Below are 14819 nucleotides of genomic sequence, written 5' to 3'. Positions count from 1 at the left end.
AAAGAAAAGAAAATCATATTACTATTCCAGGGAAAATATGATTTTAGAATTCTATAGCTCAGGCCGGGCGCGGTGGCTCAAGCCTGTAATCCCAGCACTTTGGGAGGCCGAGACAGGCGGATCACGAGGTCAGGAGATCGAGACCATCCTGGCGAACACGGTGAAACCCCGTCTCTACTAAAAAATACAAAAAAATAAAACTAGCCGGGTGAGGTGGCGGGCGCCTGTAATCCCAGCTACTTGGGAGGCTGAGGCAGGAGAATGGCGTAAACCCGGGAGGCGGAGCTTGCAGTGAGCTGAGATCCGGCCACTGCACTCCAGCCCGGGCGACAGAGCGAGACTCCGTCTCAAAAAAAAAAAAAAAGAATTCTATAGCCCAACAATGTCATAGATTCTGTGATTTAGGATAAAAACATTTTGAAAAATACAGTTTTAGAATTCCACAGCCAAACAATGTCAATAATAAATACCGTAGGCATCCATTCATTATTCAGCTTCCATAATTACCAGTTCATGGCCAATATTGTTCTATCTTTTCCTCCAACTCCCTCAACCTCCACTAAATTATTCTGAACCAAATACTGGGCATTATATTATTAATATTTCATCTCAGTATTTCAGTATATGTCTCAAAGGACTTAAAATCCACAGGCATGAACATACCTAAAACATTAACAACTATTTAATATCATCAAATATCTAGTCAGTGTTCCTACTTTCCTGAGTGTTCCCACTTTCCTGATTGCCTCAAATGTTTCTTTTTCACAGTGGGTTTGTTCAAATCAGGATCCAAACAAGAACAAAGCACTTCATTTGATTAATATGTTTCTTTTTTTTGTTTTGTATCTTTTGAAGATTATCTTTTTTTGAAGAGTTTATTGAAGTATTGCAAACAGAAAAGTAAACAAGTGATAAGTGTACAGCTCAGTGAATTTTCAGAAACTGAACACATCCCTGTAAACACACCCAGAAGCTCTGCCTTATTCTCCCTTTCAGTCACTGTCACCCCAAGGGTAACCACTAACCTAACTTCTAACACAATAAATTAGTTTTGCCTGGTTTACAGTTTAATGTAAATGCACTCTACAGTATATACTCTTTTGGGTCTGGCTTTCTTTCACTATCTGGTGAGATTTAACCACACTTTTTAGAATAATTTTTGTTTGTTCACTTTCTTTTCTTTTCTTTCTTTTTTTTTTTTTTTTTGTTTTTGAGACAGAGTCTTGTTCTGTTGCCCAGGCTGAAGAGCAGTATCATGATCTCAGCTCACTGCAACCTCTGCCTTTCAGGTTCATCAAGTGATTCTCCTGCCTCAGCCTCCCAAGTAGCTGGGATTACAGGGGCCCACCACCACGCCCTGCTAATTTTTTTTTTTTTTTTTTAGTAGAAACCAGGTTTCACAATGTTGGTCAGGCTGGTCTTGGATTCCTGACCTCAGATGATCCTCCTGCCTAGGCCTCCCAAAGTGCTGGGATTACAGACATGAACCACCATGCCGGCCTGTTTGATCTTTTTGTTTGTTTGTTTTTGAGATGAAGTCTCACTCTGTCACCAGGCTGGAGTGCAGTGGTGCAATCTTGGCTCACTGCAACCTCCAATTCCTTGGTTGAAGCAATTCTCCTGTCTCAGCCTCCTGAGTAACTGGGATTACAGGCACGTGCCACCATGCCCAGCTAATTTTTTGTGTTTTTAGTAGAGACAGGGTTTTCACTGTGTTAGCCAGGATGGTCTCGATCTACTGACCTCAGGTGATCCACATGCGTTGGCTTCCCAAAGTGCTGGGATTATAGGCGTGAGCCACCACGTCCGGCCCATAGCTTATCAATTCTAAATCTTTTTTAATCCACAGGTTTATCCCTCTTATTTTTTATTTATTTATCTAATTTATTTATTTTTGTTTGTTTGTTTTTTTGAGATGGAGTCCTGCTCTGTCACCCAGGCTAGAGTGCAGTGGCAGGATGTCAGCTCACTGCAACCTCCGCCTCCCGGGTTCAAGAGATTCTCCTGCCTCAGCCTCCTGAGTAACTGGGATTCAGGTGCGTGCCACCATGCCTGGCTAATTTTTGTATTTTTAGTAGAGATGAGGTTTCACCATATTGGTCAGGCTGGTCTCGATCTCCTGACCTCAAGTGATCCACCTGCCTCAGCCTCCCAAAGTACTGGGCTTACAGGCGTGAGCCACCGCACCTGGCCAATTTTATTTTTTTTACTAGAGATGGGGTTTCGCCATATTGGTCAAGCTGGTCTTAACTCCTGACAGGTGATCCACCCACCTTGGCCTGCCAAAGTGCTAGAATTACAGGCATGAGCCACTGTGCCTGGCCTCCTCTCCCTCCTCTTTTTTATTTTGCAATTTATATCTCAAAAGAGTGGAGTCATTTGTCCTGCAGTGTTCCCAACGTTCTAAATTTTGCTGACCGTATTCTTTTTATTTTTATTTTTTTGAGATGGAGTTTCGCTCTTGTTGCCCAGGCTGGAGTGCAATGGAGTGACCTCGGCTCACTATAACCTCTGCCTCCTGGGTTCAAGCGATTCTCCTGCCTCAGTCTCCTGAGTAGATGGGATTACAGGTGTGCACCACCACGCTTGGCTAATTTTTTTGTATTTTTTAGTAGAGATGGGGTTTCACCACGTTGCCCAGGCTGGTCTCAAACTCCTGACCTCAAGTGATTCACCCACCTCAGCCTCCCAAAGTGCTGGGATTCCAGGCATGAGCCAGCACACCTGGCCTGCTGACTGTATTCTTACAATGTGACTTAACATGTTTCTTTCCTATATTTCCTGTAAATGGTAGTTACATTCACAAGATTTGATCAGATTCAGCAAATATGCATTTGACAAGCGTTTACTAAACATTGTATTTGCTACTAGGTGGGATACAAAATGACTAAGGTATCACTCCTAATCTATTATTTATTATGAATATGAAAGGTTAAGGCTGGGCGTGATGGCTCATGCCTGTAATCCCAGCACTTTGGGAGGCCCAGGCAGGCGGATCACTTAAGGTCAGGAGTTGGAGACCAGACTGGCCAACGTGGAGAAACCCCACCTCTACTAAAAATACAAAATTAGCCGGGTGTGGTGGTGCATGCCTGTAATCCCAGCTACTTGGAAGGCTGAGGCAGGAGAATCGCTTGAACCTGGGAGGTGGAGGTTGCAGTGAGCTGAGATTGCACCATTGCACTCCAGCTTGGGCAACAAGAGCAAAACTCTGTCTCAAAAAAAAAAAAAAAAAAAAAAAAAACTAAAAATACAAAAGGTAGCCGGGTTTGGTGGTGCGCACCTGTAGTCCTAACTACTTGGGACACTGAGGCAGGAGACTCCTTCGAATCTGGGAGGCAAAGGTTACAGTGAGCCGAGATGGTGCCACTGAACCCCAGCCTGGGTGACACAGTGAGAACCTGTCTGCCTGTTTTGTTTGTTTGTTTGTTTTGTTTTTGTTTTTTTTCTTCTGAGATGGAGTTTTGCTCTTGTTGCCCAGGCTGGAGTGATATGCCATGATCTTGGCTCATCGCAACTTCCGCCTCCTGGGTTCAAGCCGCTCTCCTGCCTCAGCCTTCCAAGTAACTGGGATTACAGGCATGTGCCACCATGCCCAGTTAATTTTGTATTTTTAGTACAGACAGGGTTTCTCCATGTTGGTCAGGCTGGTCTTGAACTCCTAACCTCAGGTGATCTGCCCACCTCGGCCTCACAAAGTGCTGGGATTACAGGTGTGAGCCACCATGCCTGGCAGGGCAGGACTTTTTAAATTCATTTTTGTGACTATCACAGGGTATGCACCTAAGCTCAGTAAACATTTGTTGAGCAATTAAAACTAACTAAAGGTGTGTTTTTTTTGTTTGTTTTTGTTTTTTGGTTTTTTTTTTTGAGACGAGTCTCGCTCTTTACCCCAGGCTGGAGTGCAGTGGAACGATCTCAGCTCACTGCAAGCTCCGCCTCCTGGGTTCATGCCATTCTCCTGCCTCAGCCTCCTGAGTAGCTGGGACTACAGGCACCCGCCACCACACTCGGCTAATTTTTTTTGTACTTTTAGGAGAGGCTGGGTTTCACCGTGTTAGCCAGGATGGTCTCGATCTCCTGACCTCATGATCCACTTGCCTTGGCCTCCCAAAGTGCTGGGATTACAGGCATGAGCCACTGTTCCCGGCCCCTGTTTTTTTTTTTTTAAGAAGATCTTGCTCTGTCACCCAGGCTGAAGTGCACTGGTATGATCATGACTCACTGCAACCTCACCTCCCAGGCTCAAGTGATCCCCCCAGCTCAGCCTCCCAAGTAGCTGGGACCACAGGTAAGTGCCACCATGGCTGAGACTATTTTCATTTCTTGTAGAGATGAGGTCTGGACAGTCTTGGAAGAATTCTTATGTTAAATAGAAATTCAGGATGCAAAATTCTATATTCAGGCTGAGCATAGTGGCTTACCCTTGTAATCCCAGCACTTAGGGAGGTAGAGGCAGAATGATTGCTTGAGTCCAGGAGTTCAAGACCTGCCTGGGCAACATAGTGAGACCCTGTTCTCCACAAAAACGGGGGAAAAAGACCAAAAAAACCCTATATATTCAATTATGATCTCAATTATTGAAAATACATGAATAGGCAACTGGAAAGAAATACATCAAAATATTAATGGTAGTAATTGCTGGGTGGTAGAAATCTACTATATATAGGAGTTCCAGAAAGAAAGAACAGACATGACAAATGAAATATTCAGTGAATAATTCAAAAACATTTCCCAGACTGAAGATAACAACTTGCCAGACTGAAAAGCTCAGCCCAATTAAGGAAAGTAGATGCAGACATTGGCTGGACACGCTGGCTCACGCCTGTAATCCCAGCACTTTGGGAGGCCGAGGTGGGCGGATCATGAGGTCAGGAGATCGAGACCATCCTGGTTAACATGGTGAAACCCTGTCTCTACTAAAAATACAAAAAATTAGCTGGGCGTGGTGGCGGGCGCCTATAGTCCCAGCTACTTGGGAAGCTGAGGCAGGAGAATAGTGTGAACCCAGGAGGCGGAGCTTGCAATGAGCTGAGATTGCGCCACTGCACTCCAGCCTGGGTGACAGTGCGAGACTCTGTGTCAAAAAAAAAAAAAAAAAGAAAGTAGATGCACACTAAGGCACATCATTGCAAGATACCCTCCCCTCCCCTCCCCTTCCTTCCCCTTCCCTCCCCTTCCCTTCTCTTCTTTTGGTAGAGTCTTGCTCTGTCATCCAGGCTGGAGTGCAGTGGTGCAATCTTGGCTCACTGTAACCTCCACCTTCCAGGTTCAAGCGATTGTCATGCCTCAGCCTCCCAAGTAGCTGGGATTACAGACATGTGTCACCATGCCCGGCTAATTTTTATATTTTTAGTAGAGACAGGGTTTCACCGTGTTGACCAGGCTGGTCTCAAAGTCCCAACTTCAGGCGATCCACCTGCCTCGGGCTCCCAAAGTGCTGGGATTACAGGCATGAGTCACTGCGCTCGGCCTCATTGCAAAATTTCTAGTCACTAGAATGAAATTCTCAGCTATGAACAGACACAATAACCTGAATATAGATTATTGATTTAACCAGAAATTGTAATATTGGGTATATGGAGAAGGAAATGCAGAGAGAATGGTAAAGTTTGAGAACTAAACCTCACCTACCATAAGATGTCAATAAATAATATCTAAAATTGATTAATCAAAAGATAATGGTATAGGTCTGGCACAGGGGTGGCTCATGCCCATAATGCTAGCACTTTGGAAAGCTGAGGCAGAGGATTGCTTGAGTCCAGCAGCTGGAGACCAGCCTGAGTAACAAAGCAATACCCTATGTTTATGAAAAAATTTAAAAATTAGTGGGTGTGGTGGTGTGCGCCTGTAGTCCCAGCTACTAATGAGGCTGAGGCAGTAAGATCACTTCAACTGATGCAGCTGAGGCTATTCAGGAGGTGGAAGTTGATTGCCAGAACCCAGGAGGTCAAGGGCCAGGTGTGGTGGCTCATGCCTGTAATTCCAGCACTTTGGGAGGCCGAGGTGGGGGAATCACTTGAGCCCAGGAGTTCAAGACCAACCTGCACAACAAAGTGAGACCCTGTCTCTACAAAAAAATAGAAAAAAATTGGCTGGGTGTAGTGGCATGTGCCTGTGGTCCCAGCTACTCAGGAGGCTGAGGCAATAGGATTGCTTCAACTGGAGCGGTTGAGGCTGCAGTGATACCTGATAGAGCCACTGCACTCTAGCCTGGGCAACAGAGTGAGACCCTGTCTCAAAAATAAAGAAATAAATAAACCAATACAAATAACAGTTTATACAAATTCCTTATGAAAATAGAAATATGTAAATGCCAACACAAACAGCTAAAGTGGTTGGTTGTTTCTGGGGTAAAGATCTAGAGGCATTGGGGTGGGATAAGGCAGATAAAATACCTTTTTTTTTGTTACAAGCCTTTTAGAACTATTTATAAAACATTTCCACGTTTTCTTTTCTCTTTTCTTTCTTTCTTTTTTCTTTTGAGACAAAGTCATACTCTGTCACTCAGGCTGGAGTGCAGTGGCATGCTCTTGGCTCACTGCAACCTCTGCCTCACAGGTTCAGGCAATTCTCCTGCCTGGTATCACAGGTATGAGCTGCCATGCCCAACCTCCGTGTTTTTCTTTAGGAAAAATAAAAATCAATTTAAAATAGTTTATTCGAGAAGTACATATACTCCTGAAAGAGAAGTGCCGGAGCAAACACATGGGCAACGATGTTGCGTTGTTAGAATTCAGTTTAACTAGACTTAAATTATTATTATTATTGAGACAGGATCTTACTCTGTCGCCAGGCTGATGTGTAGTGGCATGATCTCAGCTCACTGCAACCTCTGCCTCCCAAGTTCAAGTGATTCTCCTGCCTCAGTCTCCTGAGTAGCTGGGACCACTGGCACACAACGCCATGCTTTTTTTTTTTTTTTTTTGGTATCATTAGTAGAGATGGGGTTTTGCCATGTTGGCCAGGATGGTCTCGAACTCCTGACCTGGAGGTCTGCCCATCTTGGCCTCCCAAAGTGCTGGAATTACAGGTGTGAGCCACTACACCTGGCCCCAACTAATTTGTTTGTTTGTTTTGAGATGGAGCCTCGCTCTGTTGCCCAGGCAGGGGTGCAATGGCGTGATCTCGGCTCACTGCAACCTCCACCCCCAGAGTTCAAGCAATTCTCCTGTCTCAGCCTCTCAAGTAGCTGGCTATCTCTATTTGACGTAGCCCTGAGGGCAAGTACAATAATTCACCCTGTATATTCATTGCCAGGCCCACAGTAAGCACTTCAAAAACAGTATGATAAAAGTGGATACAGCATGGTGGCTCATGCCTGTGATCTCAGCCCTTTGGGAGGCCGAGGCGGGCAGATCATGAGGTCAGGAGTTCGAGTCCATCCTGGTCAACATGGCAAAACCTTGTCTCTACTAAAAATACAAAAATTAGCTGGGTGTGGTGGCATGCACCTGTAATCCCAGCTGCTCGGAGGCTGACGCATGAGAATCGCTTGAACCCGGGAGGCAGAGGGTGCAGTGAGCCGAGATTGCGCCACTGCACTCCAGCCTGGCGACAGAGTGGGGCTCTGTCTCAAAAAAAAATAAAGAATACATGCACACTTAGCAAATGAAAAAAATTGAGGGGGAAAGACAGTAGTTAAGAACCTGGCAGTTGGAATGGGAAAGAATTCTAAGTTCCTTCCCCAGTAGTTAACCTTACACTATGGTTAAAGTGTAAGTATAGTCATATGCTGTATGACTACAGACAAACATTTGGCTAGTTTACTGATAAAACAGTGGAAAGTAATAGTTCCTGCTTCAGAAAGTTGTTCTGAAGATTAAATGAGATGATGCACACAAAGCCTTTGGCATGGAATCTGACTCACAGTAAACCCTAGATAAATAGTAGCTGTATCTATTATAAAATGGAGACTCTTGAATTTCTTGCGTCAACCCATGTGACTATTAATGTATATATTGTTTGAATATTTACTAAAGAGAAAGGAAAGACGGCCCAGGGTAGCTCATGCCTATAATCCCAGCACTTTGGGAAGCTGAGGTGGGAGGATTACTTGAGACCAGGAGTTCAAGATCAGCCTGGGCAACATAGGGAGACCCCCATATCTACTAAAGGAAAAAAAAATTAGCCAGATCTAGTGGCTTGTGCCTATAGTCCCAGCTACTCAGGAGGCTGAGATAGGAGGATCCCTTGAGCCCAGGAGGTCCAGGCTTCAGTGAGCTGTGATGGTGTATTGTACTTCAGCCCTGGTGATACAGCAAGATCCTGACTCAGAAAAACCAAAACAAAACGAAAGAAAAGGGGATTTTTTTTTTTTTTTTTTTTTTTTTGAGACAGAGTCTAGCTCTGTCACCCAGGCTGGAGTTCAGTGGTGCCATCTCGGCTCACTGCAACCTTTGCCTCCTGGGTTGAAGCGATTCTTCTGCCTCAGCCTCCCAAGGAGCTGGGACTACAGGTGCCCACCACCACGCCCAGCTAATGTTTTTTTGTATTTTTAGTAGAGACAGGGTTTTACCATATTTATTGGCCAAGCTGGTCTTGAATTCCTGACCTCATGATCTGCCCACCTCGGCCTCCCAGAGTGCTGGGATTAAAGGCATGAGCCACCGTGCCCAGCCAAAAGGGAGAAATTAAGATTTTTTTTTTTTCCTATTATATCCCAGGCACTTTGTGTATGTTATTTTAATCCTCACAATAATAGTAATTATTATTATCTCCATTTTACAGATGAGGAAACCAAGGCTGATAGAGGTTAAGTAATTTCCTTCAGGTACTCAATATATATTTATTGAGTAAAGCCTTACTTTGGTGTAAGGCTTTGTTCAAGACACTGGGAAAACAATACTGAACAAAAAGACAGGGTCCCTAATGAAACTTACATTCTATCCAGGGAGACACACAATATATTGACAATATAATATATTGTCAATACACACAATATATTGACTGTAGTGTTATGAAGAAAATAGGCAGGGTTCTGAGATAGAAAGTTGTAAGAGGAAGGCCAGGTACAGTGGCTCACATCTGTAATCCCAGCACTTTGGGAGGCCGAGGAGGGCAGATTACTTGAGGTCAGGAGTTCAAGACTAGCCTGGCCAACATGGTGAAACCCAGTCTCTACTAAAAATATTTAAAAAATTAGCCAGGCATGGTGGGGCACCTGTAATCCCACCTGTTCAGGAGGCTGAGGCTCAAGAATTGCTTGAATCCAGGAGGCGGAGGTTGCAGTGAGCCAAGATCCTGCCACTGCACTTCAACATGAGGGACAGAGTGAGACTCCGTCTCAAAAAAAAAAGAGAGAAAATTATGAACAATGTGCTTTAGATAGGGTGGTCAGGATAGGTGTTTTTTTTTTTTTTTGAGACGGAGTCTCGCTCTGTCGCCTGGGCTGGAGTGCAGTGGCCGGATCTCAGCTCACTGCAAGCTCCGCCTCCCGGGTTTACGCCATTCTCCTGCCTCAGCCTCCCGAGTAGCTGGGACTACAGGCACCAGCCACCTCGCCCAGCTAGCTTTTTGTATTTTTTAGTAGAGACGGGGTTTCACCGTGTTAGCCAGGATGGTCTCAAACTCCTGACCTCGTGATCCGCCCGTCTCGGCCTCCCAAAGTGCTGGGATTACAGGCTTGAGCCACCGCGCCCGGCCAGGATAGGTGTTTTTAAAAGAGAAAGTTCAACTGAGAGCTGAAGAATGAGAATGGGTAAGCCATGCAAAGAGCCAAACACAGTTTAGGGCAGAGGGTACCTCACGTACAAGGACCTGGCCACAGGAAAAAGCTAGGAGCTCTGAAGCATGGTAATGAGATTTTTGGAAAGTGCCTTTAGTTGATTGAATGGACAAGGGCCAGATCGTGAGGACCCTACAGGGCATGGTAATGAGTTTGGATTTCATTCCAAATACAAATGAGAAGGTAGTGTAAGATGAAAAAGCAGATGAAGAGCATGGTCTTATTTTCTTATTTCTTAAAAGACACTTCCCTTGCTGAGTAAACGTAATGGAGGGTTCGAGGGGAGGAGAAAAGGGCAGAAGAGAATCTTGTTAAGGAGGTAGGACAGTTGTTCAGGGAAAAGATAAGCGCCTTGGACTACCGGGTGATCCATCGCAGGGGAGATAAAATCAACAGGACTCCACTACACATGGAGGAATCAAAGGTTCTGGTTAGCTCCAGTATCCAGATGAGAAAGATTAAGGTGGAGATAAGATAGAGTTCCGTTTGGCATAGATCCCAGTTCGAAATGCCAGAGAGCCACCTAAGAGGAGGTATCAATAGACAGCTGGCTACTCAAAATAGAGATGACGAGCAGAAGGAGCTATAGATGCAGATATTTCCTGGGGGCGGGGGGCCAGAGGGGTGGGACGCATGTAGTGGATTAGCAAGTGGAGGAACATAAAAAGGACATCAGAGCTTTCCACTACACGGGGGTGTTACTTAATAGACTAACACGACATTTAGGTTCTCATGGGTTGTGTGGGCCAGAAGCGCAGTTCCAGGAACCGACTACAACATAGTGTGGGATATGATGTTTCTCTTCAAATAACCCGATGAATCTTTTATTCTTTAATTCATAGTACCCTCCCCTTTTTCCCCCTTTTTTCCAGTTTGCCGTTGTTAAATGCCCAGGCACGCCACAATACCAGACGTTATCAATACCAGCTCACATTCCTTTCCTCATTTGAAAAGAGGACTAACTTTCTAGCTCATTACAGACACCCCTTCCCCTTTCCTCTTCGCCTTCGGTTACGTGCCCACCTTATCTAAAAAAAAATCAAATGTTTAGCCAAACGGGATTAGTTTAGATTATACGACCCGACCCCAGCCAATGGGAAAAATATACAGGGGCAGGATTTGGGTCAAAAATAAAGACTCTCCTGCCCCTTTGTTCAGGTGTGCTCTCGTGGCGACTGGCCAAAACACCCCTCTGCGCAAAAATAAAATTGCTTTGCTAAAAATCCTTTGTTCAAGTGTTCAATTTCCTTAAGATTTTAAACGTTATTCATAACAATAGGCTCCTGTTACAGTATTTCCTGATGCGGCATCCCACACCTACAGCGGTCAAGTCACGCCAGGCACTGCCAAGACGCCGAAAATTTCGCCTGCAGCAGGCCAGAGGTGACTGAGGGCGCGCAGGCCCCAGCGAGCGCTGCATGCTGGGATTCGTAGGCCGGGGCGGCGAACATTTGCGCAGTTTCCTTGAGATGCGACCGCCCGCTGCGCCGCGCGGACACCGGGTGCGCAGCGCGCCCGCGGCCTGCGTCAGTCGGTCAGTGCAGTCGTTCTAAAATCAAGGCGGACCCTGCTTTCTTGCCTGGAGTCGCTTAGAGATGATGACCAAAGGATAAATTCAGAGTCCTCCAAATGGCATCCAGTGTCCATTTCATCACGATTTGGAACCTGTAGTAGCCTTATCTCTTAACACTTCCTAATTATTATTATTATTTATTTATTTTTGAAAAAGGGCATTGCTCTGTCGCCTAGGCTGTAGTAATCCAGCGGCATAATCCCGCCTCACTGCAGACTCGATCTCCCCTGTTCAGCGATCCTTCTGCCTCAGCCTCCTGAGTAGCTGGGACCAACAGGCACGCACCACCACACCAGGCTATTTTTTCCCCCTATTTATTGTTGAGACGCATCGGGGAGCGGGGGCAGAGGGGGTCTCCCTGTGTCGCCCAGGCTGGTCTCAAACTCCTGGCCTCAAGCTATCCTCCTACCTCGGCCCGTTAAAGTGTTGGGATTACAGGCGTGAGCCACCGGGCCCCGACATTAATTATTCTTCAAGACTATTCTGGGCCGGGCGCGGTGGCTCACGCCTGTAATCCTAGCACTTTGGAAGGCCAAGGCGGGCGGATCCTCTGAGGTCAGGAGTTCGAGACCAGCCTAGCTAATACGGTGAAACCACATCTCTACTGAAAATACAAATATTAGCCGGGCGTGGTGGAACATACCTGTAATCCCAGCAACTCGGGGGCTGAAGCAGGAGAATCGCTTGAACCGGGAGGCGCAGTGAGCCGAGATCCAGCCCGGGTGACAAGAGCGAGACCCCGTCTCAAAAAAAAACAAAAAAAGACTATCCTGGTCTCTGCCTCCGGGTTGGCGGCTCGCTTTGGACCTCTCTTCTGTGCTTCTATTGCCCTCTCTTACAATTCACTAATAATTATAATCATGGCGAGTGCTTACCATATATTCCGATCTATTTCCACGAGCTCATTAATTCTCACCCTAACCCTCTGAGATGGTTACTATTATTTCCTCTCTGCAGATGAGGGAATTCTGGGCTAGGGACGTTATGTAAGTTGAGCCACGTTACGCTAAAAGTTCCACGCTCAGTTCCAAAGTCTCAGCTCTGGACTACGAAGTTCCGGAGCAAGGGGACAGCCCAGCTCTTTACGTTCCCGCACGCCACGCTCCGAGGGCGGGGCTCCGGTGAGGACACTGCATCCCATGGTGCCTTGCGCGCCAGCGCAGTCATTGGTCCGGCTACTCGGCCCCTTTTTCAAATTGAGGCGCCGAGTCGTTGCTCGGTTTCTGGGGCTTGGGGTGGAGACGAGATTGGTGATTCGGCGGCTCCGGCTGGCGCGGGATAAACGCCACGGCCAGAGTACCGGGTAGACAGCGGGGACGCCGAGCTGCGTGCATCGGTCCTCTAGGCCACGCCAGCGCCCGGGAGGGACCAGGGAGACTCCGGCCCCCGTCGGCCGCCAAGCCCCTCCGCGCCTCACAGCGCCCAAGTCCGCGGCCAGGCCTTGATTTTTTGGCGGGGACAGTCATGGCGTCGCAGCCAAATTCGTCTGCGAAGAAGAAGGAGGAGAAGGGGAAGAACATCCAGGTGGTGGTGAGATGCAGGTAGGGAGAGGGCTGACAGGATTCCGAGCGCCGGGGCTTCGCTGCTGGGCCCGCTAGTGCGCGGTCCAGGGAGAGGGATTTTATTTGCATTTCCTGAGGGTCCCAGTTTCTTGGTTCTCCGCGTTCTGTTCAATAAAAATGACACCCGGTTGCTGTGTGTGTCTGATTTTTAGCAGAAAATAGCATGTTTGCTTTGATCACTGTTCCATACTGAAAAGTGCGTTAAACTATAGTCAATAAGGACTTAGGTGTCACTTATATATGCTACTTCATGTAGTTTGTCAGTTTGGAAGTAAGACTGAATACCTGTTTTGCAGATGGTTTAGCGTTGGTATTATCGCCTCTAAAAAGCAATCAATCACTGTTGTCTTTATTCTAGATGCAATATTTTCTGCATCTCTACTAAATAAGTAAACATCTGTCTTTAAACATTAAAAATTAAGTTATAAAGTGAGTTTATGTTTTTTAAAAGATCAAGACAAGCTAAGCTAGTGTAAATTTCTGATTGTGCTACAGTTTTCCCTTTCATCTGCCTGTTTGTTCACAGACCAAATTAAATGGATATTTCGAGATAAGAGGATGTGGAGGGGTGTTCGGCCCTCCCCTGACTCGTTTCCAAATAATTATAACCAATTATAAAATGAGCTAGAAACTGCTGTTTAGTTAGAATTGATGTATTCAACTTTTTAGAGGCTCTCCACAGTTTACTGAGTTTGTGTGTTTTGTGTGTCTGTTTTTGTGGCTGTTAACAGTTGCTGTTGCAACTTTTCTGTAAACCCCAAAGTATTCTTAAATTAAAAGGCTATTTTTTTGGAAGAACCTGTTTCAACAAACTTTCTTAGGCTATTGTTTACTCAGCCCTGGTAACTTGAATTGTAGATATCAAAGATGATGACTACGTTTCTAAACGAGGTGCCAGAGAGGAAATTTGGTGGCAATCTTAAATCTAGCCAGTGACACTTACCAGTTGTTGTACTCTGGGGCTTCTGTTAGTAGTTGTTTTGAAAATTTTTATTTAAAAATACAGTGCATATAACAAGTGCAAATTTTAAAATTATTTTGGTTGTTTAATAAAACCAGGCAATATTACCTTTTCCGTATGCCTTTATTTGATTTCTTTTTTTAATGTTAATTACAAAATACTTCAGACTTACAAAAGTTATTAAGAACAATGTAATAAACATTTGTATATTCATCACCCAGATTAAGAAACAAAACAATCATTGCTGGAGACCCCCCCCCCTTTTCCCTCTCTATCCTTTTTCCTCCAGCCACAGTTAACCATTATCTTGAACTTGATGTTTATGATCCGCATACATTTCAAGCCTTGCCTTAGAGGAGATTTACTTTATCACCAATGAATATAATGGTTGTTTGCTTGTGTCTAATATTTACAATAATTTTTGTGTAAAGAGATTTTTTTTTCCATATTAGCCTTTTTCTTTCAAATAGCCTTCCTGGTGCAAGTCTGTTATTAAGCTTTAGTAAATAGGCAACTTATGAGCTGCAGGGTCCTTAGGGGTTGGTAAGCCTTTTCTGTAAAGGGCCCAGAGAAATAAATATTTATTTTATTTAAATACTTTAGACTTTGCAGGTCACATGTGGTTTGTTATTTTTTTTTTGAGACATGGCCTTGCTCTCTTGCTCAGGCCGTAGTGCAGTGGTGCAATCTCTGCTCACTGCAACCTCCGCTCCCAGATTCAAGCGGTTTTCCCACTTCAGCCTCTCAGGTAGCTGGGATTACAGGCACACACCGCCATGCCTTGCTAATTTTTGTATTTTTAGTAGAGATGGGGTTTCACCATGTTGGCCAGGCTGGTCTCAAACTCCTGACCTCAGGGAATCCACCTGCCTCAGCCTCCCAAAGTGCTGGGATTACAGGCGTGAGCTACTGCACCCCTCCACATGTGGTTTCTGTCACATTATTTTCTGATTTTTTTTTTTTTTAAAGAACACTTTAAAACTGTAAAAATCATTC

At 45.3% G+C, this 14819-nt stretch overlaps 1 protein-coding gene across 1 annotated transcript in view; it reads left to right on the top strand.

The window, feature by feature from the left end:
• The first annotated feature begins 12448 nt into the window (after positions 1–12448).
• The window catches only part of KIF11 (kinesin family member 11), a 60434-nt gene continuing 58063 nt past the window's right edge, over positions 12449–14819 (top strand). Inside the window, exon 1 of the mRNA XM_023226261.1 lies at positions 12449–12841. Coding sequence (XP_023082029.1) covers positions 12765–12841 — 77 coding nt within the window. The 5' untranslated portion in view covers positions 12449–12764. The remainder of the gene's footprint in view (positions 12842–14819) is intronic.

The sequence above is a fragment of the Piliocolobus tephrosceles genome, chromosome 9, assembly GCF_002776525.5.
Source record: "Piliocolobus tephrosceles isolate RC106 chromosome 9, ASM277652v3, whole genome shotgun sequence".
NCBI classification, from domain to species: domain Eukaryota; kingdom Metazoa; phylum Chordata; class Mammalia; order Primates; family Cercopithecidae; genus Piliocolobus; species Piliocolobus tephrosceles.
This window is presented reverse-complemented; position numbering and strand designations above follow the sequence as displayed.